Source organism: Trachemys scripta, chromosome 17 (genome assembly GCF_013100865.1).
Source record: "Trachemys scripta elegans isolate TJP31775 chromosome 17, CAS_Tse_1.0, whole genome shotgun sequence".
NCBI classification, from domain to species: Eukaryota; Metazoa; Chordata; order Testudines; family Emydidae; genus Trachemys; species Trachemys scripta.
Window position 1 is genome coordinate 22,570,903 of NC_048314.1, and position 27,405 is coordinate 22,598,307.

The window sequence follows — 27,405 nt, forward strand, 5'->3', positions numbered from 1 at the left end:
GCCAGCTTAGGTAACTAACAAAGCTATTTAGAACAAGTTACCTTTTGAATGGGATGTTGTTTCACACTTTAAAGCTATGAGTGTCTGATAACTAACATTCAAACTGTTCCTGCAGCTGCCACTCCATTGGACACTTCTGTGAACCAACTAAATGCTTTTCCTTGGTTCATTTGAATCTGCATGGAGACACACTGTGAAGAGTTCGAAACACCGTGAAAAAGTTAAAAACGCTGATAGGCTGCTTAGAAGCATCTGACCTGAAGTAGCACTTGAGATGGAGTTTGTCCCTCCTTGACCAAATGTGAACAGCTGCAGCAGTGAGAAATGGGGAGTTGGCTTTAGTTTGAGATGTCTAAGTGGCATGTTTGCAATGAAAAGTGAACTTAGGCTTCTGTAGTGCATAATGTCACACCAGGAGCTATTTCACTCTTTTGGTGATGCTGTTCATTCTGAGACCTGGTGCGTTTTCAGCCGGCTATGTTGCCATTTCATTTTTTTAATAGACTTTTGAACTGTTTCTGAGTAACTGTTAGAAAAGTAATCAGTATGCTTGAATTATAGCATCTACCACTTCACATATCTGCTTGTGCTGTTCTAGATTTTTCACAGATGAACCAACATAACTGAGGTCCATTCAAAAGGAATGTATTTTTGTATAAATAATTTAATGGGACAACACTGTCAGACCACTGTTATGGTATCAGAGAAATACTGAATGGCAGCAGAGCTTTTTATCTACATTACTTGTAATGAGCATTTCAAAATATCCGTGACAGAATATATCCGCTATGAGATTGGTTTTAACCAAGGTGTAGCGGGTGGTTATCCCGCTCCTGCCTGGAAGGGCTTAAAACAGCCCTGGCAAAGGGCTGCAGCTCTAAAAGCTGGGCTGATTGGGGAAGCAGCCACAGCTGGGCCACACCCCAATCAGGTCACAACTGGCCTGTATAAAAAGGCTGGGAGCCAGAGGCCAAACAGTCTCTCTCTGCACTCAGAGAGAGAGAAGGGCCTGGCTGCAGGGAGCTTAACAGGGTACCTGAATGGAGCAGGGCTGGGGAAAGGCTGGGGAGCTCCAGCCTGGAAAGCCCCTGGCTGCAGCCTAGTAGAAGGCCACAGGGGTGCTGGGGGTTGCAGAGGGCAGCCAAAGGGTAGGCCAAGGCAGCAGGTCCAAACCCAACCTTGTCTGTGATGAGTGGCCTATACTGCAATCTGCCCCAGGGAGCGGGGGCTAGTTGGTGACTGGCAGTGGCCTTATTCCGAGGCGAGGTAGGGATAGTAGGTGGGGCTTCTCCGGGGAGGGGAGACCCTAATACTGAGGGGTGTACTGCCAAGGGGCAGCACCCCAGATAAAGGGGCACCGGGGTCCGGGAGGGACACAGAGGACAGCCGGATCACTGGCCTGCAGGGGGCGCTCCAGGATGCTGGAACAAGCTAATTCCCAGAGACAACCAGCAGGAGGTGCCACAGGGCTGAGTCCGCCCCTCTACACAAGGGTTGCTTCTTGGGGTTGTGCTTAGCTACTCTTTCATTTTAGCGATGGAATGTGCAGCATTCTAAAAGCTACATAATTCAAGCTTAAGGAGCTATCAAAAAAGTAATAGCATTCAAAGGAAAAGTGCAAAGCAGTTCAGGTTGCAATGAATGCAATGACATTATAATGGCCTCTCATTATATTTCATAAAGGAAACAAGATCCCTTAATCTTTCATTTGAAAGATCAAGAGTTGAGGATGTTACATTATCTAGCACTGGCAGTATTTCAGTTGTTTGTCAGGTACTTGCTGCTTTAAAACGCTTTAGCAGTGCTAGATGTGCAGCATTTCACTGATAGCAATACCATAAATTTCTTTCAAGATAACATCTGAAATATGATTGCATTGGTAGCAATTAGGTTAACGCCTACCTTGCATTCTGACTTGTTCTGGGCTGAATTGTGAGATGCCTGGTAATGATTATATAAGGATTGAGTCTACAAATGCAGTATTCCTCCTTGTTAAAATTTGCACAGATACACCAAGAACTGATTCACGTTGTAGAGAGTTGAATGCTAATCTGGTAGGATAGTTCCCCCTGTTCTTACATTTTCTCCTCTCTTCTCATTCATTATAGATAATGACGAGCCTCTCTTGAGTGGTTCTGGAGATGTTTCCAAGGAGTGTGCTGAAAAAATTCTTGAAACATGGGGAGATCTTCTGTCCAAATGGTAAGAAGCAAGAATATGCATTCTGAAAATGGTACTTCTGAGTCTTCTCAGACATGATAGGTTGCCAGCTAAGTGTGTTGTTTCTTCGCAGAGTGGCCATTGTTTCTGGAAATTAGTTGAGAAAAGATTAGGGTGGATTAAATCCTCTGTTACTGAGAAGCTTCTTATTTTCTTATCTCATAGCTCATAGACTTTAAGGTCAGAAGGGACCATTATGATCATCTAGTCTGACCTCCTACATAACACAGGCCACAGAATCTGTCTCACCCACCCACTCCTGTAACAAACCCCTAACCTGTGCCTGAGTTATTGAAGTCCTCAAATCATGGTTTAGAGATCTCAAGGTGCAGAGAATCCTCCAGCAAGTGACCCGTGCCCCACGCTGCAGAGGAAGGCGAAAAACCTCCAGGGCCTCTGCCAATCTGCCCTGGAGGAAAATTCCTTCCTGACCCCAGATATGGCGATCAATTAAACCCTGAGCATGTGGGCAAGACTCACCAGCCAGCACCCAGGAAAGAATTCTCTGTAGTAACTCAGATCCCACCCCATCTAACATCCCATCACAGGCCATTGGGCATATTTACCTGCTAATAATCAAAGATCAATTAATTGCCAAAATTAGGCTATCTCATCATACCATCCCCTCCATAAACTTATCAAGCTTAGTCTTGAAGCCAGATATGTCTTTTGCCCCCACTGCTCCCTTTGGAAGGTTGTTCCAGAACTTCACTCCTCTGATGGTTAGAAACCTTCGTCGAGTCTGATTTCAGGTTTTGTCTGATATCTTTTGTACTTCTTTTTTGTATGTCTGAGTGTTCTTTAAAATCATTCAGGGAACATGTTAGTTTCTTGGGGTTACTGCAGCTGCAGGTGTTCTGGAAAGCCTGGTATTACTTTGCTCTACATTTGCTAATAAAAAAAATCTAACTATCAAAAAAAGAAGAAAGCTGCAGCTTTTCCCTCACTTTGGCTCCCCAGAGATCATTTCCTGGGTAGGTTCCCTCATTCCAGCTCCAAGGTCGATCAGAGCTGAGCCACTTACACCCTCTGAGTATCCTTAGCCTTCGACTCTTAAGAATGCAGTAGGATCTACCTTGGATTATGAGGATGTGTCCACCTCATTAAAGGAAGATAGGCTCTGGGCCCATCAGGGGAGTGTATGAATCATGCTTTTCTAGGAAGTGCTGATTTATCTAGCACAGAATTTCTAAATAGTAGAGATTCTGATGCAACCCATACCCTCCCTTCCTGGGCGAACAACTAGCCAGTTTTGCATACTAAGATGAGCCTCCCTCAAAGAGGTTGGTACTGGGATCTTTGCAAAACTCTGTCAACATTGCACAAAGAGATCACACAAACACAATACCAGATGGAGCATTTCAAACTTGCCCTTGGTCTCCATCTAGCATTGGTTCTCTGCCTGTGCTTCATAACACCATTGAAAAGCAGAGCAAGAAACATCCAGAAAGCTGAGGGAGAATGAAATACTACATCCCCAAGAAGGAGAAAAGCAAAGCTACAGTACAGTAGAGATCAGATTAAAGCCACATTTAAGTGGTAGGAAATTTACTAATATAATGAATTTTAGCAAATATTTTCTTGATATGAAGCTAATCATAGCCTAGTAAGGGGAGTGGTTCTCTATTGATCTTGAATACCATTGTTTCAAATTCGATAGGGTTTTTACTTCCAGTTTTTTAATATAAATACATTATGGTAATTTGATAGGAGTGCTGGACATATGAAATTGTCACTTTAATATAACAAAAGAGTGGAAAGACTGCAACAAAATGATGTCCTCTCTTCCCCCACCCCCTTACAAGCAGCTTGATCAGATGAGCTCTACAAATCCTCTCTCAGCAAAAATGTTTCTCATATACTTCAGTTCTGTAACTCTTCCAAGGCTGAAAGGTAATTAAGCCACCTGACACTCGCACTGAAAATGTTTTGACAGCTCTAAGGATGTGGAGTGCTTCTGTGCTAATGCTGGCAATAACAACTTTAGTGTGGTGGTAAAGTTTCCCTCTTAACTTAAAAAAATATTGCAGGTAATGATCCTTGAGCTTTTAGCGTAATAGAGAATTGAAAATCCTAAAAAGGAGAGTTCAGGTGCTTAGATGCCATGGTTTTCTGATCTCATATTCAGATTTTTTTTATAGCAATGAGCGATTTGTTGGTATTCTTTTAACTTTTTTTACCATGTATGGTTTGCATTTTATTACAAATGAGTCACATGCTCTTCCCACTTGAAAATCCAGTAGTTGGGAATATCTGGTAGCCTGTTACCCATGAAGTACACAGGTTATATTGTGTGACACTGTTTTATTAAACCTACTATATATACTAATTCTGGTCATAAATTAAGGCAAGGCAGTTCAGAGTCTCTTCAGAGGGTTTGTATTTGTTGTAGATGTTCTAACTTCCAAGCTTGGTCCTGAGAACAGATTTTCTTTCCCTTATAAATAATTGATTAGTGCTCCCTGTTATCAAGCTCTGTTGTATTTGTGGTGTAATGGGGGAAATCCTGGTATTTAAAAAGCTTTCTAGCAAGATGATAAATTCAGGAGAACTGAATTTATGTAGAGGGTGAAAGAGCAGATTATAGTACAAGGGTCCTGTGGAATAATTGCTGTTTTAAATGTCTGACACACTAACTTTTGCGGCCCCAGATGATTGTAATGGAATCATCCTGCTGTAGATTGGAAAAGAACAGGAAAGGAAGCCTGTGTGTGTGTGTGTGTGTATATGTGTGTGTGTATATATATATATAAAATCATTCTAGACTGCTGGTATAGGTTTTCTGAGCAATAATCCCCACATTTAATAATTCTACCTCTTGACAAATAACCACAGCGTCAAACTATCCATGCATATTAAAATTCATTTTTATTACATATAAAAATATATACAGTATATAATATATATAATAAAACATAAAATAATAAAAATGAATTTTAATATGCATGGATAGTTTGACGCTGTGGTTATTTGTCANAACCACAGCGTCAAACTATCCATGCATATTAAAATTCATTTTTATTATTTTATGTTTTATTATATATATTATATACTGTATATATTTTTATATGTAATAAAAATGAATTTTAATATGCATGGATAGTTTGACGCTGTGGTTATTTGTCAAGAGGTAGAATTATTAAATGTGGGCTTATTACTCAGAAAAACTGTACCAGCATCTAGAGCAGTTTAGAATCTGTGGAAATTCAACGTAAACTAGCTACACAAGGCAAGTAGTGATAACACTGGAAATTATTCGAACACATGCTTATAGTTGGAATTGCACTTTAGATTCTTGAAAACTGGTGTGTGGCCATTCTAGTCCTAAAAGGCCAGCTGATTACTGTAAAAAGCCTAGAGAGCAATATGGATTTCTACCATAAGCTCTTCCCCCTCATGTCCAAGTTGGCACAGTTTGAGATAACATAGGTCTATAAATCTTTTAATTTTATAACTCTGAGTGAAGGTTTAGATCATACAAAATGTGGTGTATTTCTGTACTTGTGTTTAAATCTTTTCTGCTTTGATATATTGTGGTGTTGAGTCTTACAGCAGGTCCAGGACATGTTTGTCTTCCAACTAGATTTAATAGGGTTTATGGAAGTAGATTAGAAATGTGTCCCATTAATTTTGTTTCTTTCATGGCTCCTGAATGTTCCCATACTGTCATTATATTACAGCCTCCTATGGACTAGAAAGATACTCCAGCAACACACAGACTGTCTTGAAGTTTTCTCCATTGTGTCTCACATTCCACATTGCATTTTGGTTGTTACACATGTGTTTTCATACGTTTGTACTTGGGCCACAGTGATGGAGCATAACTTCCGTCTTGCCCTCCCTTCCCCTAGGCATCTCAATTTGAGTGTGAGGCCAAAGCCTTTGTCAGCGTTGGTGAGAAGTGGTGTTCCCGAGGCACTGAGAGGAGAGGTGTGGCAGCTGCTAGCAGGATGTCATAACAATGACCACCTCGTGGAAAAGTACCGAATTCTCATCACAAAAGTAAAGTGATGCATTTTATTTTTTTAATGTCTTATTGGTAGAAAGGTGGATAGTTACAAGAATCCTGTATTGCTTAAAGGTTATTGGGTATAACTGAATACGGAAGCCGAAAAAGTCAATATAATGGAAGAAAAACATAACAAAAAACCCTAGCATCTGGAGTATTTATTGTGGAGTTACCTCCACATAGAGCATATTTCCCTTTAATATTTCCACTAATATTTTATAAAACTGTGACCTATTTTGGTTTGCCTCTTAGGAATATTCAGCTATTTGCTTTTTATGTCATTGTTAAAGATTTATTTGGTTAAATTCTTTGGCTTGCTCAGATTTCCTATTGGAAAGGTAACGTCTGTTATATTGCCCCTAAAATCTGTTTGCAGCTAAAATGAGAATCCAGACCTAAATGTTGAAATTTAACTTGTTTCTTAGTAGCATAACCAAGTCAATGTGTTCTGTTAATGTTTGTTTGTTAAAGTGCATATTTGGGGTTTTTTGGTCCAGCTGTTTAATTCTGCAGATCTTGGTTCTTAAGCACAACAGTAGTGTATGGAAGTTTCTGACATCAATGTTGACAACAATAATAAAGAAAAAGAAGAGACATTATATGCTCAAACATCATGCAACCGTGCTTCTCAAAATTCAAAATATAACAGTTGTTCAAGAAATAAGAATGAAATATCTTTTCTCCACGATCAGTATTCTGCGTTTGGATATGTTCGTTCTATGCACAAGCAATCCTATTTTACTGTGTTCATCAAATGATAACGTACTTAAGGACTGAGTAAGAAATGACTGATGGTGAGAGTTCACTACAAAAGTCCTCTCAGTGTAAATTCATTGTCCAAAAGATAATTAGCAAAATGAGTCTGAGTCAGTCAGTCTTTGGATATCCATGATCTGATTACACATAACCTGACTCTGATTTGCCAGGAATAATTACAAACATTATTCTGAAGGGAGAAGGGCATTTGAAATAAGACCCAGTGGGAAATAAAGCTTTGCTTTATGTTGCATAATCACACAAGTTAAGAAGAAGGTAGTATTATCTGTCAAGCAAAATCTCCTGGGTGTTTCTGTTGTATTGTTTCAACTGCTAGGTGAGGAGCTGACCATGTCACTTGTGTCCCCATTCCAATATTTGGGTACTGGAATGAAGGAATGACCTGTGTGTAGTATAGTATAGTGCGTGACACACACATTCCTCCTGTCTGTGAGTGAGTAAATGCACTAGGGTGTTTCATTTTCCTTCTTAAAACTGTGAAATCCTTCCACTCTTTGGCCTCTTGGCAGAAGCAGAGGAAATAACCTGACTGTGATGCATTGAACGTTTCCCTGGAGTCACAGGCAGAGAGAGTTGGCTGATTCAGCATTGTGATATAGGGACTGGCCACTCAGAAAATACTACAAAATTAACCTCTTGAAGAAAATTAGCATTGAATGAGCCTCTTTGGCATATGATCTCATCGAGTAATTGGCTTAGGCAAACGAAAGTGAAGTCTACTTTTTAATGTCAATGCCATATTTGAGAATTGTTGTGGTGACCAAAAGTCAATTAAATGAAAATGGGTCAGGAGTGTTTTTATAGTATTAGTAGGAAAAGGGTGATGGTCTGGAGGGAAAAAATATCTATTCAACTTTTATACTGAATTTTCTATAGTCTGCCTAAAGTGAGGAATGGTGGAAGACCTAGAAAAAGGTCCAGAGATGAGATTAATTCCTTTAGAAGGAGGAGATGAAAGAAAAGATGTCAGCAGGGGCAGAATTGTGTGCAGCTTTAAAGAAGGACGAGGACTTTGAAGTGGAAGGGAAGAGGATTAAAAGAGGGAAGTGACCTGGTCAGTGAAGGAGAGAAGTATGGGTTTTATTTGTGTTTGTGTGGTTTTGGGTAGAAATTTGGATGGATTTAAAGGGAGTGAGCTGAGGAGCAAAGGACACTTATTGCAGAGAGGGTTGTGACCTACACTCCTGCAGTGAGCCTGGGATCCTGCGGGTCCTACAGGACCCTCTGCCATAATAGTGGGTAAAATGTATTTTGTTGCAGGGGCAGGATTGGGTGGGCAAACCCCCCAAAACCCAGACTGCAGTAATTTGTGGGAAAACACTACATTGGTCATCAGTTTGTCACCAATGTAAAGCAAGTTTTTCTTAAATAAATAAATAAATGAAATAAAGGTTTTAATACTTAAATTTAAGTGAAAGATGGGAAAAAATTAACGTCTATTATAACAGAAGTTAAAGTATTTTTTACATGGCTTAAGTAGGATTTGTTGTCTTTTAGTGGTAAAAATTGTCTGAATTCCGTTATATATCCGACTGGGTGGCTTTTTTAAGTTGCATGGGGGAGTCTTGCAGGATCTAAGGTTTTTGTGGGTGGGAGTGGGATAAAAATGCAAGAAACAATGCTTTGTTTTTGTGGGAATGGCAGTGGGTGGGTTTTGCAGGATGGGAGCAGGGGTTCTGCTGTGACCTTCCTTTCAGATAGCCAAAGCTGGCAGAATCTCTTAAGCATCTCTAACCAGGTTTGTTGGCCCCTTCTTGTAGAGTGCAGACACAGCATTGTTGTTCTTCTGTGGTTGGGGAGGGCTGCTCTGAAGGGTGATTCCGTGGACACTTGTAGTAACTTGCTTAATCTTTCAGGCACAGTCCACCCTACAGGGAGCTCAGCTGGCTGCTGGCATATAATCATCAGACTTGTTTTGCAAAAGGAAACAATGATAACAGGTTGAAGAAGTGTCTCAGGTTTACATGCAGTTTGCTCTAATCAGCAGGCTTCTTATTTGAGAACTTCATCACTCTAAGGCAGCAAGTTCACCACTTTGGCCTTTGCAGCAGTTACCAATATCTTTGAAAATGGTGCAGTGTTGCTGCTCAAATCAACTTACAGTACTGATGTACCTGTCAAATGTTTGGCAATAGTGCTTCCTGGCAGAGCAGTATAGAAAACCAAGTGCTGTGCTGGCTGGCATCAAGCCCTGCCTTCTCTGTAAAGGAACATGTGACACTTCAGATAACTTCATCTCATGTGGTGGATGTGCATCTGCAGAAGTGTCAGTTCCGCTTAGTGTGAGCAAAAAAGGATAAACAGAGAGGATGTGCTAGCGACTGATGTTCAGCCTTCTACCAAAAATTATTTAAGACCAAAAATGCTTAAGACTTAAATGCTTTCCTCGTGATCAAGAATACTGCAGCCTTTCAGGTGTGCTCCTGTGAGCAATGAACTATCATTTCTAGTCGCTGCATCAGATTGCATTGGACACTGTAGTCTTTTGGCCTTGTCTTTTGCTTCAGGGCAGTGAAAAAAGGTAGGTTTCTCACTGAGATTTCAATCAACTGCTTTGGTTAAGTGACTAGATCAACTTCTTTCATGCTGACACTTTTAAAAAATAACATTTGGAGAGTGTTCAGTGCAGCACATACAAATAGCAGCTGGCACTTCTGCTTCTCCTTCCACATGAGTAATTGCTCCACTGACCCAGCAAGATATCTGCAATTCCATCATATGCTTGCTAACTGGAAGGGCATGAGGGAGTAGATTTATAATAGAGGTGGATTGTGTTTTGGTCTCAGTGTTTGGTTTTCATTATTCCTGATTAACTCTGACAATTATACATGGAGTTCTAACATGAGCTGTTTTAACTGTTCTGAAGAGAACCGGTCAGTTGTCTTAGCCAGAATACTGTAGTGTGACAGAAGGAATTCAGATCTCCACAAACTTAGTTGAGCTCCACCTCCTTAGTGCTCACCAGACTGCTATGATCCCATGTGTGTTAAGCCTCCAGAGGCTGAAAGGAGACCAGACACTGCCCCAAACTGGGGGTGCCGAGGCACATTGTTAGGGTGCAGATCCTCTGTCTAACATCCCATCTGTAGAGCGTAGATCTCACAGTCCAACTGCCCAGATCCTGGGATGAGTGGCGGGTCCCTCCCCTGTTACTTAAACATATCCTCTCCCACAACTCTAGCTGTCCGGGTCTTCCTCAGCTTTACTCTTCAAGGCAACTTGATAGGCCTAACACTTAACAGTCTCACTTTGCACAGGATTCTAAAACACCAACTGCTCTTTACTTAATAACATGAGAGAATGCAGATAATTTAGAAAATAAAAAACATTTTGGATGCAGTGCCCGTCCCTCTCTCACTCACTCTTCCCTGGAATCCCTGGGGGGCCCCTCTGTGTTCAGGTACGCAGGGTTCCCTTAGCCTCTTCAGACTCCTGTATCAGCTCCCCTGTGCTTGACCTGGTGAAAAAGGCCAAAGACCCCAAATAGGTCAACTCTTCAGGTGACTTCAGGATCTGGCCCCTCAGCTGATCACAGACCTCTACCAGGTTCTATTACTTCTCCCCTGACAAACCAGTTCTTCTGGATGGGAGCTAGCCTATTGCCTAGAATTTGTGTTTTAATAGATGATCATCCCGATATAATAACTTTCTATTATCAGCCCTGCATCTTACCCTTTGGAATTTCAGTCCAACTTGGAGGTGAAGAGGACAACTGTGCAGCCCTGTGCCTTCTCTTTCAAAATACAGTTTTCAGCTTGGTAAAGATACATAGAGCGAGTTCATAATCTCACAGAGAATTCATAAATCGCACAGCTAGATTTCCCCATGTAGTCATACTTCCCAGTACAGAAGTGTCTGCTAATCATCTGGGAGGCCTGGCACTCTGACTGCCATGGTTTTACCTTCCTGATAATGCTGTGCCATGTTTTACAAGCCATTCCTAGAAGTACTGCTTTTGCAAAACTATTGCTAGGAGTGCTGTTAATGGAAATGCCAAATCAGCGGCACTGCAGTTTTCTGAAGGTGGTGTATCCAGGAGTGAGTAATCTCGTTATAGCAGAACTGCAAAAGGAGTTAATGCAATCCCCCAGCTCTCCAGTGCAAAGCTGGTAATGCGATAGGCCTGTTTAAGTATTCATAGTAAGGCTCTGCCCCCTCTTCTGTCTTGATGTTGACCTCTTTGTTTCAGTAGCAGCATTTGATTTCCGTCAGTCTTTTCGTGACCCCAGATGGCAGCGAGGCCCTGCGTTAATACAGATCTGTGTTGACAGCTGCATTGGAAGTCTCTGGCCTCTTTCAGTGGATTGTTTCTTGTGAGCAGAGTTGTGGACATGGGCTGCATCAATAGTCTTTGATATTCAAGTTTACTTCCCGATGGGCTTCAGACTCTTGATGGTTTCAGAAGCTGTGTTTTGCTTTCTTCTGCTTGTTAACAATCTCTGTAAGAGCAGCCCCTGGCTTGTTGTTGCTACGTGCCTGATTCCATGTGGCTGCTGAACAGTGAAATCAAAATGTCCTCCACTGTTTTCTAAATGGAGACTTTTTTTCTTTTCTTTTCTTTTCTTTTCTTTTCTTTTCTTTTCTTTTCTTTTCTTTTCTTTTCTTTTCTTTTCTTTTCTTTTCTTTTCTTTTCTTTTCTTTTCTTTTCTTTTCTTTTCTTTTCCTTGAAGCTATATTGTGACATAGGAGATAATTGAAAACTATGCCCTGAGGTGTACACCCTTTGGTTTATTGCCTTTGGTAAATATTGACCAGCATTGTATACCATGCTTTTCATTACGCGAGTAATGTCTAGATTTTACCCACTTCTCCAAATTACTTTTGATTGGGAATTTGTGCACCATCTGTGTGAATCTCCAAAGCTATTAGCAATCCCAGATTGTTACACTCATGGGGGTATATGGAAGACAGCCAGCCAGAAGAATTAAGGTCATATCACTGTTGGGGACAGAAATGGAACTCCAGATCAAAAGATCCAGACAATCCCTATGAGAATCATCTGTTTCTCCTGGAACTTCAAAAGAGGGACTCCTTGCTTCAAATATGGTAGCCCCTGGTCTTTGGGATAAAGAGAAATCTCTATCACTTTGGCACTTCAGTAGTCTGCTCTCAACAGCATTCTGAAATCTAAGGGAGAAGACGCTATTAGGTACCTGAAGAAACAATACTCAACACTTTTGGGGGTCACCTTTGGACAGAGAAATACTGTTGTATGGAAGCTGTTGGTGAATAGAGTATTGGCATCCCCAAAGGTTTAAAAAAATCATGAGTCGCTTACTAAAAATCATGAGATTGGCTAAAAAAACAGGAAATTACAAAAATCAGGAGATTCTTTTTATTCTTGTTTTTCAACCTTTAGGGTATAAGCTTTTCTGTGCAGTGATTACAGATAGAAGTTTTTTTTTAATGGATACTGTAATTTTTCAGGTATTCCCACAATTTCAGCAATTGGGCCTTTAAGAAAACCACCATTCATGCGAGATTTGAGATAAAATCGCTGGCGTTAACAACACAGTAAATTATTCTTTACTCATGATTATTGTAGTTAACATTTTTTGTGCATGATCCAAAGCCCATGGATATAACCAGAAAGACTCCTATTGTCTTCAGTGAACTTTTGTTTGCAAAGCATTTTGCAAACAATTCTCCAATCGCAGCCTTATCACTACCTGCTGAACTGTTAGGGAACGAAGTCTAGGACTTGGTTGTACTGTGTCTCCCACTCTGAGGCTTTGTCTACACTACAAATGCTTTGCCGGTATAGCTATCTCAGCAAAGCCCGGAGTGTAGACTTGGTTTATGACAACAGATGTTTTTCTATCGGCATAGTAACACCACTGCCTCAAATGACATTAGCTACACCACAGAAGCACTCTTCTGTCAGCATAGCTGCATCTATGCTGGGGGTTTTGTTGGCATAGCTCTGTTGGGTAGTGGCTGTGGAGTTTTTACACCCCTGACTGATATTGTTATGCCAACAAAACTTTGTCTGTCATACTGGACTTAAAACAATCAAAGAGAACGTTCTGTGTGATAAATTATTTCATAAGTTCAATTAGGGGAAGAAACTGACTGTGACCTCTTAGGGTGCTAAACAGTCAAACTGGAAAGTTTGTTTTCTTCCCGGGAGTTGTGGATAGATTACAAATAGTAATTTACAAAATATAATGGCTAACTGAAACTATTGGTACATAACATTTGTAGTGTCATAGATAGTGTTGATTTCACATCAAACATTCCATAATTTATTTTAATAACTGTGAAACGCCTTCAGCAATAAAGTTAGATTCTGATGAATGGAAAAAAAGCAATAGTTTCCATAGCAACTGATAGTGAGTGGCAGGGAGCAAGTACTCTTTCAGTTATTGCTAAGCAATGGATGAGCAGATACAAAATTTTTGCCTTTGTTTATAAGCCATCTGCATTGGTCCCAATAGAACAAGTGCTCAGTGCACAGGAAATTAAAGGCTGTCCATTATATCTGGTGATGTCTCGACGTCTCTTGTGGCTGTATAGTCCAATCTGTAAGGAGCAAGGTCATAATCCGATGTCACATAGGAAACTAGCAAGTAGAAAATTGCCTGTTTTGTACTATCTTTCTTTTAGAATTGTTCCTTTATTTTTATACTCTGCTGCGAACACTGATTCTACTCAATAAATAATGAACAGTTGGAAAACAATTAATCCTGACTTTAGGATCTAGTTAAATCAAGACATTGATTTGTTTTAAGATAATATAAGATTAGCTTTTTCTCCTGGGGTAAAAATAATCCATGCTTTCAGTGGACAGGTGAAAACACTTTTCAAAAAGCCAATTTGTTTTTAGACTTCATAGAAATGCCCCTCTAACAGAGCTGTGAATTTCAGAGGTGCTGAGTACCCAGAATTCCAGTTGAACTCAGTGGGAGCTGCACTACCTTACAGGTAAAGTGCTTCTGTTTTTAGATTAATGAAGCCATAATACGTTTCTTGTTGAACCTCCATGAGGTTGCATTTTGCATGACCATAGGTTCTCAGATATTCCTGAACACTGGTGTTGTGGAATAGGAATATCTCTGATCAGTGCAGCTTTTGTGCTGCAAAACTATGCAGTATGGGACCCCACCTCATTTCCCATTCAGCGAGAAGAGAGATGATTTACATTGTTTTAATGGCTGAGAATTGCCTAATGCAGACCCCCATCTTTTTGAAGCCTTCTGAGATCACAGCTAACCTTAGGCTGTGGAACAATTTTGTATTTTTTATATACATTTATTTCTATTGCTGTAGCACTCTGTTAGCTGAGATACTTCTAAAAAATAACATACAAACATCCTTGCCGGTGAAGGGGAAGAATAGTTTTTAGTGAAACTTCTTGAAAACACACAATTGGCACTTCCCAATCAAGATTTTCTAAAGGACTAATATATAACACCAGTCAGTAGGTCTCAGGCTGTGGCTTGTGTTTTAGTGGTTCATAAAACAAAAGATTAAGAATCAAACATTTATAATGTTGAAGGGAAAGTAGAGGATTGGGAAGGGGGGAGGTTGGTTTATGCGGGACTATATGTGGGAGGTGGCTTGTAGCATTAGTGTGTACCAGATAATTGCATTATCAGAAAAATATATTTGGCACAACAGGGATATCTTGGGGGCACATCAGACAAAGCCAGTAGCTGCACAGATGCCCCTTGTATGTTCTACAAGAGTAATCCTATGTTCATTAATCTTTAAGGCAACTCCCAATTTAAACAAACATATCAGTATCAACTATTTCTAGAAATCTTTAAATGCAGGGTTCTCTCTAGTTACCTTTTCTTTTCCCTGTAAAGTAGTGGTGGGCAGCCTGCGGCCATGGGCAGTCTGCTAAAATCCTGGCAAGTTCTTTGAGTGTCATTACCACAGGCCTTGTTTTCAGCCGAGTGGTTTGGCTATACAATAAACCCCAGCTCAAACTTTTTTGAAGAGGGTTGAAAACCTTTATGATTTCAGGCTGGGTTTTTTAACTAAAACTGACTTAGTAAGAGCATTGGTGTTTAATGGTAAATTAAAATGCATATTAATGAAAAGCATTATACTTTTTTTTTTTTTAAGGAAAATATTTTGATGATTGTACCTTTCTCAATCAAGGTGAACACTGGCATACAAGAGTGAACCACACAAGTGTTTCTCTGATCATTGTGTAGTAATGTTTCTGAAAGTTGGGTCTTGGGAAGTATATACATCAATTATGCATAAGCAGTGAGGGAAGGAGTGTTGAACTAAGCTGAAAATATCCTTGAAAGCTTTTGTGTTTATTTTATTGGCTTTATCTTTGAAATTTGTTAATATTGTCAATTGTCAGGCATCGTGTATTTTATTAATCGGGTGCTATTGTGATACCACTAACATTGTTTTCCCTTAGCAAGCAAAAGAACTTAACAATTTGCTGGGATCAGTTCCCCATTGTAATTTGATGTTAGCCTATTTTCTGTGTAACTTGTGATACATTTGTGTGAGTGCCTAACTTTAATGTGAAGGTTTATAACATTTCTTAGCTACAGTTTTAGTATTCTTCTCTACTCAAGTAGAAATTCCATCAGTTATTGTACAAACCAATAATAATATTAAATCTTTCTAGAAGAAAGTAGAAAAAAAATCAAGTTTGTGTTTTTCAAGATTATAGGTCAGCATGAGCCAGAAGGTTTTAAATTATGGCAAACATCCATCTTGGAATTTTAACCAAATTCAACCCATATAAATGTAATAAGTTAAACAGCTTTTTTTCAAGGTCAGTATACATTGTAAGCATTGCACTATGACTGCTTTGGGCTGTGTGCTTTCCAGCTGTGATTCATATTTCATTAAATACACCTGAGTTTGGCATAACATTTTAGTTTCTGTTGTTTTAGGACTTCTCTGTCCAAGAAAGCTGCATTGATTTAACTTAAGGGTGAATTTAAATCCATATCGTTAAACCAGTTCAAACAGCTGTTTGGACACTCTTATTTTGGTAAAGAATACCTTCTCTTGGGTTAGCTTATGTCAGTTAAGAGCAGGTATAACTAAATTGAAATAAGCCATTCTTATATCAATTAAAAATAGCCAAAAAGCCTTTTACATTGGCTTAACTATATCAATTTAGAGACTGTTCTTTGGTAGCTGGCAAATCTCATGTCACAAGTTGTTGTTTTGGAACAGGAGCCTGATACCTCGAGTTATGAAATGGGCTGTTGGATTTCGAATGTGTAGGTATTCAGTGTGGCTGAGTGAGGAAAAGAGGGGGAAAGCACTTTGTTTTCATTCCTAAATCCCATATCCAGAAATGTGCTGGAGTTCTGGTATGACATTTTAGGGCTTGTCTACTTGGGAGATATTTCTGGCTGTCCCAGTATAATTAAACCACTCTAGTTATACTGGTCTAACTCCCACATGTGGACACTCTTATTCACAGATAAGAATGTTTTTGTTTTTCTTCAGTTTAGCTTAAACTACTTCCAAAGGCACATAAGCTAAACTGGAAAAAGGCTCTCTTGTACCAGAATATGGGCAGTTATACTAGTATAACTGTAGCGCTTTAAATTCACACCCTAATTTATACTGCTGTAACATTGCCATGTAGTCAAGCCTTTAGCGTGTGAATGTGTTTGTATTTATGCTTGCTGAGTGAGATCACACACTGGATATGGACAGAAAGCTGTGTGTAACAGTCTCAGGGAGCCAATCTGTTTTACAAGGTGTTCAGGGAGTTCATATGAGGAGAAGCACTTCTTGTCACGTGCAAACGGTGAAATATGTTTCAAATCAATGTTTTTAATACAAATCTGCATTTCTGAGGCTACAGGGGGTAGGGTTGCTAAAAAGCAGTGTTTATCACACTAAGGACATAGAGAACTAATTCATATCAAGCCACTCTTATTCCGATGTAAGAGCATCAATACAGGGAGTTAATCAGGAATAGTTATTCTGTTTTAAATATGCACCCTATATTATTCCAGATTAAGTTTCATGTGCAAACAAACTAATAGTATAGAGGGGAGTCTAGTGTTTTCAGACCCTGATTTGCTTTCCATTTGACTTTAATACCAATTGAGTTGTCAGAAGGGCTTTGTACTGGAATCTCTCTAACCAAGTGTTTTGTACTGTATCTTTAAGCTAAACTGAGCTAAGTACACACCAGCCTTCAGCTGTAGGGAAGCCTCTTACATTTCTCATTTCTGTACTGATCGTCTAACCTTTTTGGAAGAGAAGGACCGTGCTTTGAGCAGGTCTGTGTGTGGTAAGGTGGAGTCATGATGCTTGTTAGAATAGGGCTCCCAAGGGGAGGAAGTGAGGAACCTGGCAAAGCACTCCCATCCTCCTCCTCAGAACCTGTTGGGCTGCTGCCCTTACATTCCTTTCCTTCGCAGGCTTCGGTTACTGGTTGTTGGGAGCTCGCCTGTTGCATCTTGCCCCAGGGGAAGGCGGCTGGGATGCCGGGGGGAGCTCAGAGCTGTTCATCACACAGCCAGACCGCTGGCCACGTGTTTCCCTGCAGCTAGTGCAAGTGTTGTCTGACTCGGGGGCCCCTCCCCCAGAACAATGTGCTGCTGCTGCTGAACATCTGGAGAGGGCAGGTCCTCCGGGTGGCTGCTGGCCTTGGAGCAGGCTAGCAGGGAGGGGGGCGCGCCCCCACGGCAGGCTCAGAGCTGGGTCCACCTAGTCCCCGGAGCCCCGGCTGTGGTGCTGCAGCTGCCCCTGCGCTCTGCCTTGCCTTCTCCGCCCCCCTTCCTCCCCTCCCCATCTCCCTCTCCCTCCCCTCCCGCTTTCCCCTCCCCCTCGCAGTGCTGCCGCAGTCGGGGCTGGAGCACACGCCGGCTTGGCAGGCTCTCGGGGCCGAGGATGCGTTCGGGCTTTTGTTCCCATTGCGCCAGGCACAGGGGCAGGTGAGTGGGAGGTGGGGGGGGGGGCTAGCCGGGGCTGGGTCAGTCGCTCCCCTGTTGTGCAAGGGGAGCTGGGGGTGAGCCAAGCACCTGGGCCGCTGGATCAGTGCAGTTAAAGTGAAATAATGAACAAAGCATCCTGCAAAATGGAGCCAGGGGAAGGGCTGGAAACACCCCCTCTCCCCCCAATCTCCGCTGCCCCCAGGCACCTGCGGGCGGAATTGCTGGGGAAGCCCATGAAATGCATCTCAATCTCCCCTCCTGCTGCTGAGAGCCCAGCGCTGCGAGAAGGGATGTCCAGAGACTGGGGTGTGGGGAGGGGAAAATGGGGTAGTGGGGGGGGGAGGCTGTGCTGTGAGAGAGGCAGGCTGCACTCAAGGGTGGGGACTGAAGGAGTGATGGAGTTGGTGGTAGGGAGCACAGTGGCCGGAGAGGTGCTGCAAAACACTTTCCCCTTTTCTTCTGTCAGCTCGAGTTCAGACTCCTGCCGAAGCTTCTCCCTCTTCCGCCGCGCCGCATCCTCTCCCCAGATGTTCAGCCAGCCGGGGTGCTAGTGTCAGCCGTCTCTGGTGCCTGTGTGTGAACTTGCTGGCAAGGCTGCTGCCGGGAGGAGGCTGTCGATTGAGCCGGATTTAAAGGGGAATTGTGCTGCAGACGATGCTCAGCAGCAGCATCTGGAGCAGCCCTGGGGACCCAGCTACACATTGCTATACACCCAGCCAGGCACAATGACAGCAGCTGCCTGGAGTGGCTGCAGGCAGCAGGCGGGAGCATGAAGTGAAGGGATCACTGCAGTGCTCAAGATGAACTCCACCTTGGTGGGTAACCAGAGTGGGCGGCCATTCTGCCTCCTGGCCATTAGCTACTTGGAGACGGTCAATTTTTGCCTCCTGGAAGTGATTATTATAGTGTTTCTCACCGTGCTGATCATTTCAGGCAATATTATAGTGATATTTGTCTTTCACTGTGCACCTTTACTGAACCACCACACCACCAGCTACTTCATCCAGACGATGGCATATGCTGACCTCCTGGTGGGTGTGAGCTGTCTGGTGCCTTCTTTGTCCTTACTCCACTATCCCATTGTTTTGAGAGAGTCCTTGGTCTGCCAGGTCTTTGGTTATGTGGTATCTGTGCTCAAAAGCGTCTCCATGGCCTCTCTGGCTTGCATTAGCATTGATAGATACATTGCCATCACCAAACCACTGACCTACAATACTCTGGTCACCCCGTGGAGACTTCGTGTCTGCATCCTGATCATTTGGCTGTACTCCTGTGTAGTCTTCTTACCTGCCTTCTTTCACTGGGGAAAGCCTGGATATCATGGGGATGTGTTTCAGTGGTGCGCCGACTCCTGGTACACTGATCGCTATTTCACTCTCTTCATCGTGATGATGCTCTATGCCCCTGCTGCTTTCATCGTCTGCTTCACATACTTCAATATCTTCCGCATCTGCCAGCAGCACACCAAGGAAATCAATGAAAGGCGAGTGCGCTTCAGCTCCCAGGATGGAGAGGCTGGGGAGGCACAGCACTGCCCCGATAAGCGCTATGCCATGGTTCTCTTCCGCATCACCAGTGTCTTCTATATCCTCTGGTTGCCCTACATTATCTATTTTTTGCTGGAGAGCTATGCTGTCTATAGAAACCACACTGCATCCTTTTTGACCACTTGGCTTGCCATTAGCAACAGTTTCTGCAACTGTGTCATTTACAGTCTCTCCAACAGTGTTTTTCAGAAGGGGCTCAAGCGCCTCTCGGGAGTTGTTTGCGCCTCTTGCGCAAGACAGAGGGTAGTTAAGGACTCCTCAACCTCTAGGAGCAAAAGACCTTCCAATGGATGCCATGTCTAAGGAGCAGATCGCTGTGACTGGGAAATGCAGGCAGTCATGTAAATTGCAAAATAAGTTAAAAACAGTTTTAAGATGCCAGGTTAGCAAAAAGGTTTCTGAGAAATGCTGCTGACTCAAAAATCAGGAGCGTGTATTATTGTTTTCACTTTAAAATTTCATCATGGTGTTAGGGTATATGGTGTGTGACCTCCATATTCATTTTAAGAATAAAGCTGTATCCTGACACTTTTTCAGGCATGACTGAATGTAGTGGGTGTGTGTGAGCTTCAGCAAAAATGGTGTGTGGTTTTTTTTTTTTTTTTTTACAGTTTACGAGGCTGTTTCAAGATTTATGCTCACATAGAAATGATTTCTCTCAAGTGGAAGTGTTATAGTATAATGGTGTATTGCAGGGATTTTTTTTGTGTATTTCAAAGCATATTGACTCTGTGTGTTCTTACACTGCAATATAAGGGGCCAAATGGTTTGTCTTTCAGCTCTACCTAGACAGAGCTCTAGAATATAGTGAATAATGTGAACACTTTAACATTAACTTAAACTTGTAATGAGCCATGAATGCAGTAATGTGCTCAAAACAGTGAGACACTTTTGAAAACTGATCTGGTCTCTGTGCCCTGTTTTACCAGTAGAATTCTTGTATGTGATTGGAGTACAGTATTTATATTTTCCTTTTTGAACAACTTGGATCAGACCAAAGTTAGCAGTTTAATAAAACATTTTTTATAAGCTAAGAAAAAATAGTTGCTGTTTTATGCCATCAGAATTGTGGCAGTGATTTGAGGATGATGCCTAGTTGTGAAAATTATTCTCAAAACACTGGAGAAAAGCTACTTCTGTTTGGAAGTTACTCAAGAACAACTTAAAAAAAATCTGACATGTTTTTATCTAAATTCTTCTGATATTTTACATACTGGAACTTAAGGGGAAAAGGAAAGAAAATTGTTGTCTAACCAGCTAAGGGAGCTATGTTATAAATTTAACTACAGCATTTGAGTTATGGATAACTGAACACACAGCTAAATCAGGCATTTATCTTTAATCCCAGGAAGCCTAAAGAAGGTTCGAATATAGCAGGAGCTAATTCCTTTTGGCAAGCATCTGTCATAAACTGGTCAAACAAAGTACACTATCTGAGAAACAAAGTTTTCAGTGACAACTTTGTAGGGCTGGTTTAGAATGGAGTCTTTTTGTGTGCTGTAATGTCATCAGGAATGTACTGTGGCCCTCAACTAAATTCATTCTCTTTAAAAATGCCATTAACTCTTTATTGATTCATGGAGTGCTATTTTAGTAGCTAAAGTGTCTGCAAAGTATAAATTCTTAAAAGTAATGGATTATATTTTTCCATCTCAGTGTCCTCAATACAGGGATGTGTTGTTTTTTTTCCCCTCCCTTCACATAATACATACCACAACCTATCTACAGCTCACTGTTTTCAGCATGCATCCAATCTCTGTGTGCAATAGGAGTGGGTTCTGGAGAATTCTTTGAGCTCTCCACGTGTGTAGGCATTGCAGTCAGTGTGTGCTCGCAGTGCACAGAGGGACTGAAGGAAACCTATGAGAAATGGGTTACAAGACTTCTAAGATCTGGCGAAGTCTCTCCAGCTCAAGGGAAAAATCACAGTTTGTGTTATAAAATATATTTAAATCACATCTTGATTTTCTACCATAGTATGTCATTCATGATGAACACTTATAAAGATAACTTCCTCCTGTAGATCCTCCAAAATGCATGAACAAAGGCTGTTGGTAATCCAGATGCCTTTGTGGCCACTTTATTAATCATTATTTGTGTTATGGCGCACCTAGAAAGCAGGGGCCCCTTTTGCTTGGCACTGTGCAATAATAAAACAAAGAGATTGTCCCTACCTCTAAAGAGCGTGATATCTAAATTTAAGGCTAAAGACAACAGGTGGATATGACTGACAGCAGTGGGGAGTTGAGGGTAACAGTGAGACAGTTATGAAAGATGTAAGCAAGGGTTGCACCAGCTGGCTAATCATTCTCAAGTGTGTTGTAAGCATTATAGCATAGGTGGTTTTTAAGGAGAAATTTAAAGCTTTAAGTCACTAATATTTAGCATTTATGCTCAGTATTATTGAAATACCCCCTCATGCAAAACACCCCTGCTTTTCCATGGTTCTAAGCTGTAGTTAAAGTTTCAAGTGTTTGAGCAGTTATAATCTAAGCATTAAAATAGCATTTAACATCAAGATGATTTATGTCAGATTTATCCACTGGGTACTAAAATCCATCACAGTAAGGTTTTAGGCATAAATGGAGGTCTGAAGGCAAATATTGCTGCATCTTTCAGTTTGTGCACCAGGAAGAAGCAGTTGAATGTTACTTAGTGTACAGTATATTTGGGAATATGTGAATTTAGCAAAAGTGGAGAATCTAAATCCTGACATTAGTATTTAACTTGTGCTGGAGAAGATACCAGCTTTACCCAGCTGGCCCAGAGCTCTATTCAAAATATAACAGTTTACAGCTGCAGATATTTTTAAAACTTAACTTGGGAACAGCTGAACAAGTCAGCATTACTCTGATGGCTAGAAGGAAGGTAGTGCAGCTGTGACTTACAGCTGTGAGATTCACTTACAAAGTGTTTATTTAAAAACTAGGCTTTTGCTCTCTCTCAATTGCCATATTCAAATCCACCGTCAGTTTCATTTTTATCTCAAAATCTTCATCAGTTAAGTTGCTTTTCATGAGACACAGGAAGCAAAACCTGGGCTTCTAGGGAATTAAAAATCAGAACAAATAGTAGATGCATCCTAGTTTCATATGCAACATCTTTCACAGATGCTTCTGAAAGGTGAAGCCGTCTCCTACTGCACGGTTAGCATTAAGCCGGTCTTGTCTCAATTACATCTACTATGTAAATTGTTTTTTAAATATCTTTCATATACTCCTTTCATGTGACACAATGGTAGATATGTATGTAGTTTAAAAGCTGCTGCACCAGATTCATATCAGACATAACTATTGACTTCAGTGAAGTTACATAAGGGCTGAATCTGTCCCAGTGTGCTTGGGACCAAGTGAGGGAGAAATAATTTTACACTCTATTGCCTTGTTTTGTCAGTTCACTTAACTTTATTTGGTATGTAGTTGACATGAAGCACAGTGCTTGTTTTCAGGGACTGTCAGCGCTATTGATGCTATGAACTGTTACAGAGCAGACTTTATAGTCAGATCGTTTTCATAACTACATTTGAAAATTAGTCTTTGTGCTTGGCTAAACTTGTTTGAGTTCCCATAATACGTTAAAAAATAGTAAATACTGACTAGGATCATTGCACAAACAAATGTGATGAAGGGAGCATAGATGTAAAAATTATTTGCATTTTTATGAAAATACTAAGTCTGCTATAAAACTTCCATGAGCTTAAGTGGTTAAATGAATTGACTTTAATTTCAAATTTGTATCCGGGACTATAAATTCTATTTTTTATTAGGTTATCCAACTCATTTTCAGATCCAGCTGGGTGAGGGTTTATAACTTGTTTAATTACTGGATGGAACTCACTTGGCATCTTTGAGTCCCAGGGGAAGGATTTTCACATGCATAGCTTTTCAGAAAGTGACATAATTTATGTAGCTCATCCAATATTCTCATACTGAAAAAGAAAAGACTTACAAATGATTGGAAGTTGCGGTTGTGGCGTATTGCTATTTTTAAATAGTTTTGAAGGGAGAAAATGTGCAATTTGTTAATTTTCTAATTCAAATCCAGTGACAATTTTGTTAACATGGAGTTCCTTTCTAGGTGAGGTAAAAAGAGGATGATAGCTTTGTGCTATCAAATTCTGCATTTACATGTTGGTATTTCTTCACTCCCCGTTTTATAATCTTAATTTACTAGTGCATGTTTTGTACTTTAGGGTCCTAATTGTTAGTAGAATTTCAGACTTATACCTTCCTTAGGTACTTGGCTTCCATTACTGTAGTATCTGAGCACCTCACAATCTTTAATATACTCACACCACCTTTGTGAGATAGGGAAATAATCCATTTTACAGATGGAGAATTGAGACCCAGAGAAAATAAATGACATACCTAATGTCAAACTGGAGGAGCAAAGAATTGAACCTGGGTCTCCCAAGTCCCAGACCCTAACCATGGCATTATCATTTTTTCTTCTCCCTCCTGCTGCCCCCCGTTTTTTTTTAAATAGGAGTTTCACAGGTAAGATGCTCATCTCCTCAGAAAATGACAAATACAAGTCCCCGACTAACATCCTTCCTCTGAGAACACCACCAACTCAATACCCAACATTGATAAGCAAATATCCCTTGCTGTATTTGCAGAGAGCCACACTATCCTATACATTGAACTTCCACAAGTCAAGAAAAGCTGAAGTGCTTCAATCAAGCAGTACTCCACCATCAGAGTTTACAGTTTGAAGTCAGTGGGACTGGTGCTCCGAAGTTACTAAAGTGCTTTTGAGAATCCAGCCCTCAGGAAACTGTTTGGATTTGAGATTAGCTTTGTTTTCAGTTTTGAAAATTTTGGCCTGTGTCTCTAAAAGTTAATACTTTTGTTTAATGTATTGAAAGTCGGAATTAATTATTGTTAACCCCAAAGCCATTTTGTTTTGGAATTACAAAGACTTTGTCACCAAGAAGTTTAATAAAAACTTTTAGACCCTGATGCTGAAAACATGTATGCATGTGCATAGATGCATTGAAATCCATGGGGCTGTTTATGTGAGTAAAGTTATGTACCAGGTGAGGTGTTTGCAGGTTCAGAGCTTAATTTTCAATATTTTGTTTTTCACACTAAACAGTTTTGCAAAATTCAGTAAACTACACTACAGTAGTGGCCTTTAAAATAAAAAACAGCACTTATAATTTAGTTAAATATAAATTTTGATCTAAAATGGCAATAACACATTTTCAAATTAGTTTTACAAAACCTCAACCTGATTTAAATTAAAAAAAAATCAAACTGGCTTGATTTAAATAGCTAAACCCTGTGCCATATAAAAAATTATGAACCCCACTTCTGCTGAAGTGCAAGAGATTGTAAAGGCCATCACTGTTTCTAATATTAGAAACCGGGGGATGAGTAGGAATCTTCCCTTCTTAGGCAACTTTGTGAAACTAAGATCTTTTGCAAACCCTTTTCCCAGTAAACGACAGTTTAGAGGCAGAGCAATGTGCATGCTAGAGAAGAGCAGAAACTCTACCTTTGTGTTTTCAGTATAGAATTAATGCCTGCTCCCACTGGCTCAGTATGCCTGTGGCTCCCAACCTGTACACTGCGCTACTTTTCCATACACATCAATGAACAGTGTGTCTCCAGAAATCCAGCAGGTCTCTAGGGAACAATCTTCACATGGTTGGATTTAAGTTCCAGGATCTACTGTTGCTCATAAATGACCTCAGACAAGCCAATCATGTGTGCTACAGTCTGGTATTCACTTCAGAGATTCTCCAGTTCTTTGTATCAATGTTAAGTGATTTAAATTAGGTTTGACTGAGCACAGGTTATAGCTCCTCAGCCTTAGTTATAGCTGATCAGGTCGCTGTATCATCAAGTTTCATAGGCTGCCTCCAACAAGAACAATACTTCGTCCTTTAGAGGAAAGTGAAAATCCCCCATAGTGCGCCTAACCAGTTGTGCAGTGCTGTACATAGAATCATGCGACTGGAAGGGATCTTGAGAGGTCATCTAGTCCAGTCCCCTGCACTCATGGCAGGACTAAGTATTATCTAGACCATCCCTGACAGGTGTTTGTCTAACCTGCTCTTAAAAATCTCCGTTGATGGAGATTCCACAACTTCTCTGAGCAATTTATTCCAGTGCTTAACCATCCTGATAATTAGGAAGTTTTTCCTAATGTCCAACCTAAACCGCTGTTGCTGCAATTTAAGCCCATTGCTTCTTGTCCTATCCTCGGAGGTTAAGGAGAATAACTTTTCTCCCTCCTTCTTGTAACAACTTTTTATGTACTTGAAAACTGTTACCATGTCCCCTCCATCGTCTCTTCTCCAGACTAAACGAACCCAATTTTTTTCAATCTTCCCTCATGTTTTTCTAGACCTTTAATAGTTTTTGTTGCTCTTCTCTGGACTTTCTCCAAGATGTCCACATCTTTCCTGAAATGTGGCACCCAGAACTGGACACACTACTGCAGTTGAGGCGTAATCAGCGCAGAGTAGAGCGGAAGAATTCTTGTGTCCTGCTTATAACACTCTTGCTAATACATCCCAGAATGATGATGGTTGTTTTGTTTGTTTGTTTTTGTTTTTGTTTTGTTTTTTTTTGTAACAGTGTTACACTGTTGACTCATATTTAGCTTGTGATCCACTATGACCCCCAGATCCCTTTCCACAGTACTCCTTCCTAGGCAGTCCTTTCCCATTTTGTATGGGTGCAACTGATTGTCCCTTCCCAAGTGCAGTACTTTGCATTTGTCTTTATTGAATTTCTTCCTATTATCTTCTGACCATTTCGCCAGTTTTCCCAGATCATTTTGAATTTTAATCCTATCCTCCAAAGCACTTGCAACCCTTCCCAGTTTGATATCGTCGGCAAACTTTAAGTGTAGAGAAGGAGTATTTCCTGACTCTTATATACTATCCTCCTATTGCATGAGATCCAGTTTCCCTTAGCTTAGCCTGCATAGGTACAAATATTAATGCTCACATAATCCCCTTTTTAAGCATGAGCTTCAATAACACCACAGATGCATAAATTATGGTGCCCCCGTGTTTGTGCTCTGTGTACTTGGTCTGTGCTAGCACTTCACAGTGACCATTTTAGAGAGACCTCCGTGTCAGCAGATGGGCAAATGCATGATGGTGCTGAAATTATGTCTGCATATTTTTGTGAGATGAAAGCTGTCTGAATTTAAAACCTATTGTGTATATACACATGTATGCAGAAAGATTTAAAGAAAGAAACTAAAAGACATGACCAGCTATCAAAATAAATGTGTTACAATGATGTAATTACTGGAAAGATATATTGTGCCAGAATGGATATAAAATACGCAGTTACATCAGTGCCACGAAATAATTCATTTGGAGTTGGAAGAATAACAGGGCAGTTCTTTCCACTGTAGAATTTGTCTTGTATACCATACGGTTATTCTTGTAAGCTTGGATCTACCCTTTTCATTTTGGATTTATGACATTACAAAGATGCCCATGCAGAAGCTGTGGGTGTCCTGCATGCATGCAGTTTGCAGACCCCAGTCAGCTCACTTCTGAACAAAATACAGCCACAGTCAAATCTAAATAGTAAGCCAGTTCCTAGTCCACCCATCTGTACTCCACTCCCTAAATGCCATCCCTTCCCATGCAGTTTTGAACCATCCTTTTCCTCTGTTAGTTTGCGCTTTGCCTATATGTGTGTTTTAGTGTCTACGTGCTTCCTCTGTAAAATTCTGAACTGTGAAACCCCTCTGGTGGCAGTGTTTGTGTGACTTGGAAAGATGGATTTGTAGTTACACTGGAAAGGGGCTCAGGAGATCTATGTTAATTTCCTAGCACCATTTGACCTGTCTGTGCCCCAGTAAAAGGGGGGTAATTAATGATTGTGAAGTGTTCAGTTACTATGATCTTTGGGGTAAAGAGAGGGTTATATAAGACCCTAGATAGATCTAGCACTTCTGTTCTCAGCTAATCTGTTAGGTTTTCTGTGATGAGCAA

The 27,405-nt window shown here is 40.8% G+C and overlaps 2 protein-coding genes across 2 annotated transcripts in view; both read left to right on the forward strand.

The window, feature by feature from the left end:
• Positions 1-27,405, forward strand: part of RABGAP1 (RAB GTPase activating protein 1) — a 113,260-nt gene that overhangs the window by 40,120 nt on the left and 45,735 nt on the right. The window contains exons 12-13 of the mRNA XM_034793917.1: positions 2,109-2,202; positions 6,072-6,222. Coding sequence (XP_034649808.1) covers positions 2,109-2,202; positions 6,072-6,222 — 245 coding nt within the window. The remainder of the gene's footprint in view (positions 1-2,108; positions 2,203-6,071; positions 6,223-27,405) is intronic.
• GPR21 (G protein-coupled receptor 21) lies at positions 17,645-25,444 on the forward strand. Its single transcript, XM_034793920.1, has 2 exons — positions 17,645-17,889; positions 18,356-25,444. Exon 2 carries the CDS (start codon positions 18,690-18,692, stop codon positions 19,737-19,739), a length of 1,050 nt encoding a protein of 349 aa, XP_034649811.1. The 5' UTR covers positions 17,645-17,889; positions 18,356-18,689; the 3' UTR covers positions 19,740-25,444.

Coding starts and splice junctions, on each gene's coding strand:
- GPR21 (XM_034793920.1), top strand. CDS start 18,690: ATGAACTCCACCTTGGTGGGTAACCAGAGTGGGCGGCCATTCTGCCTC.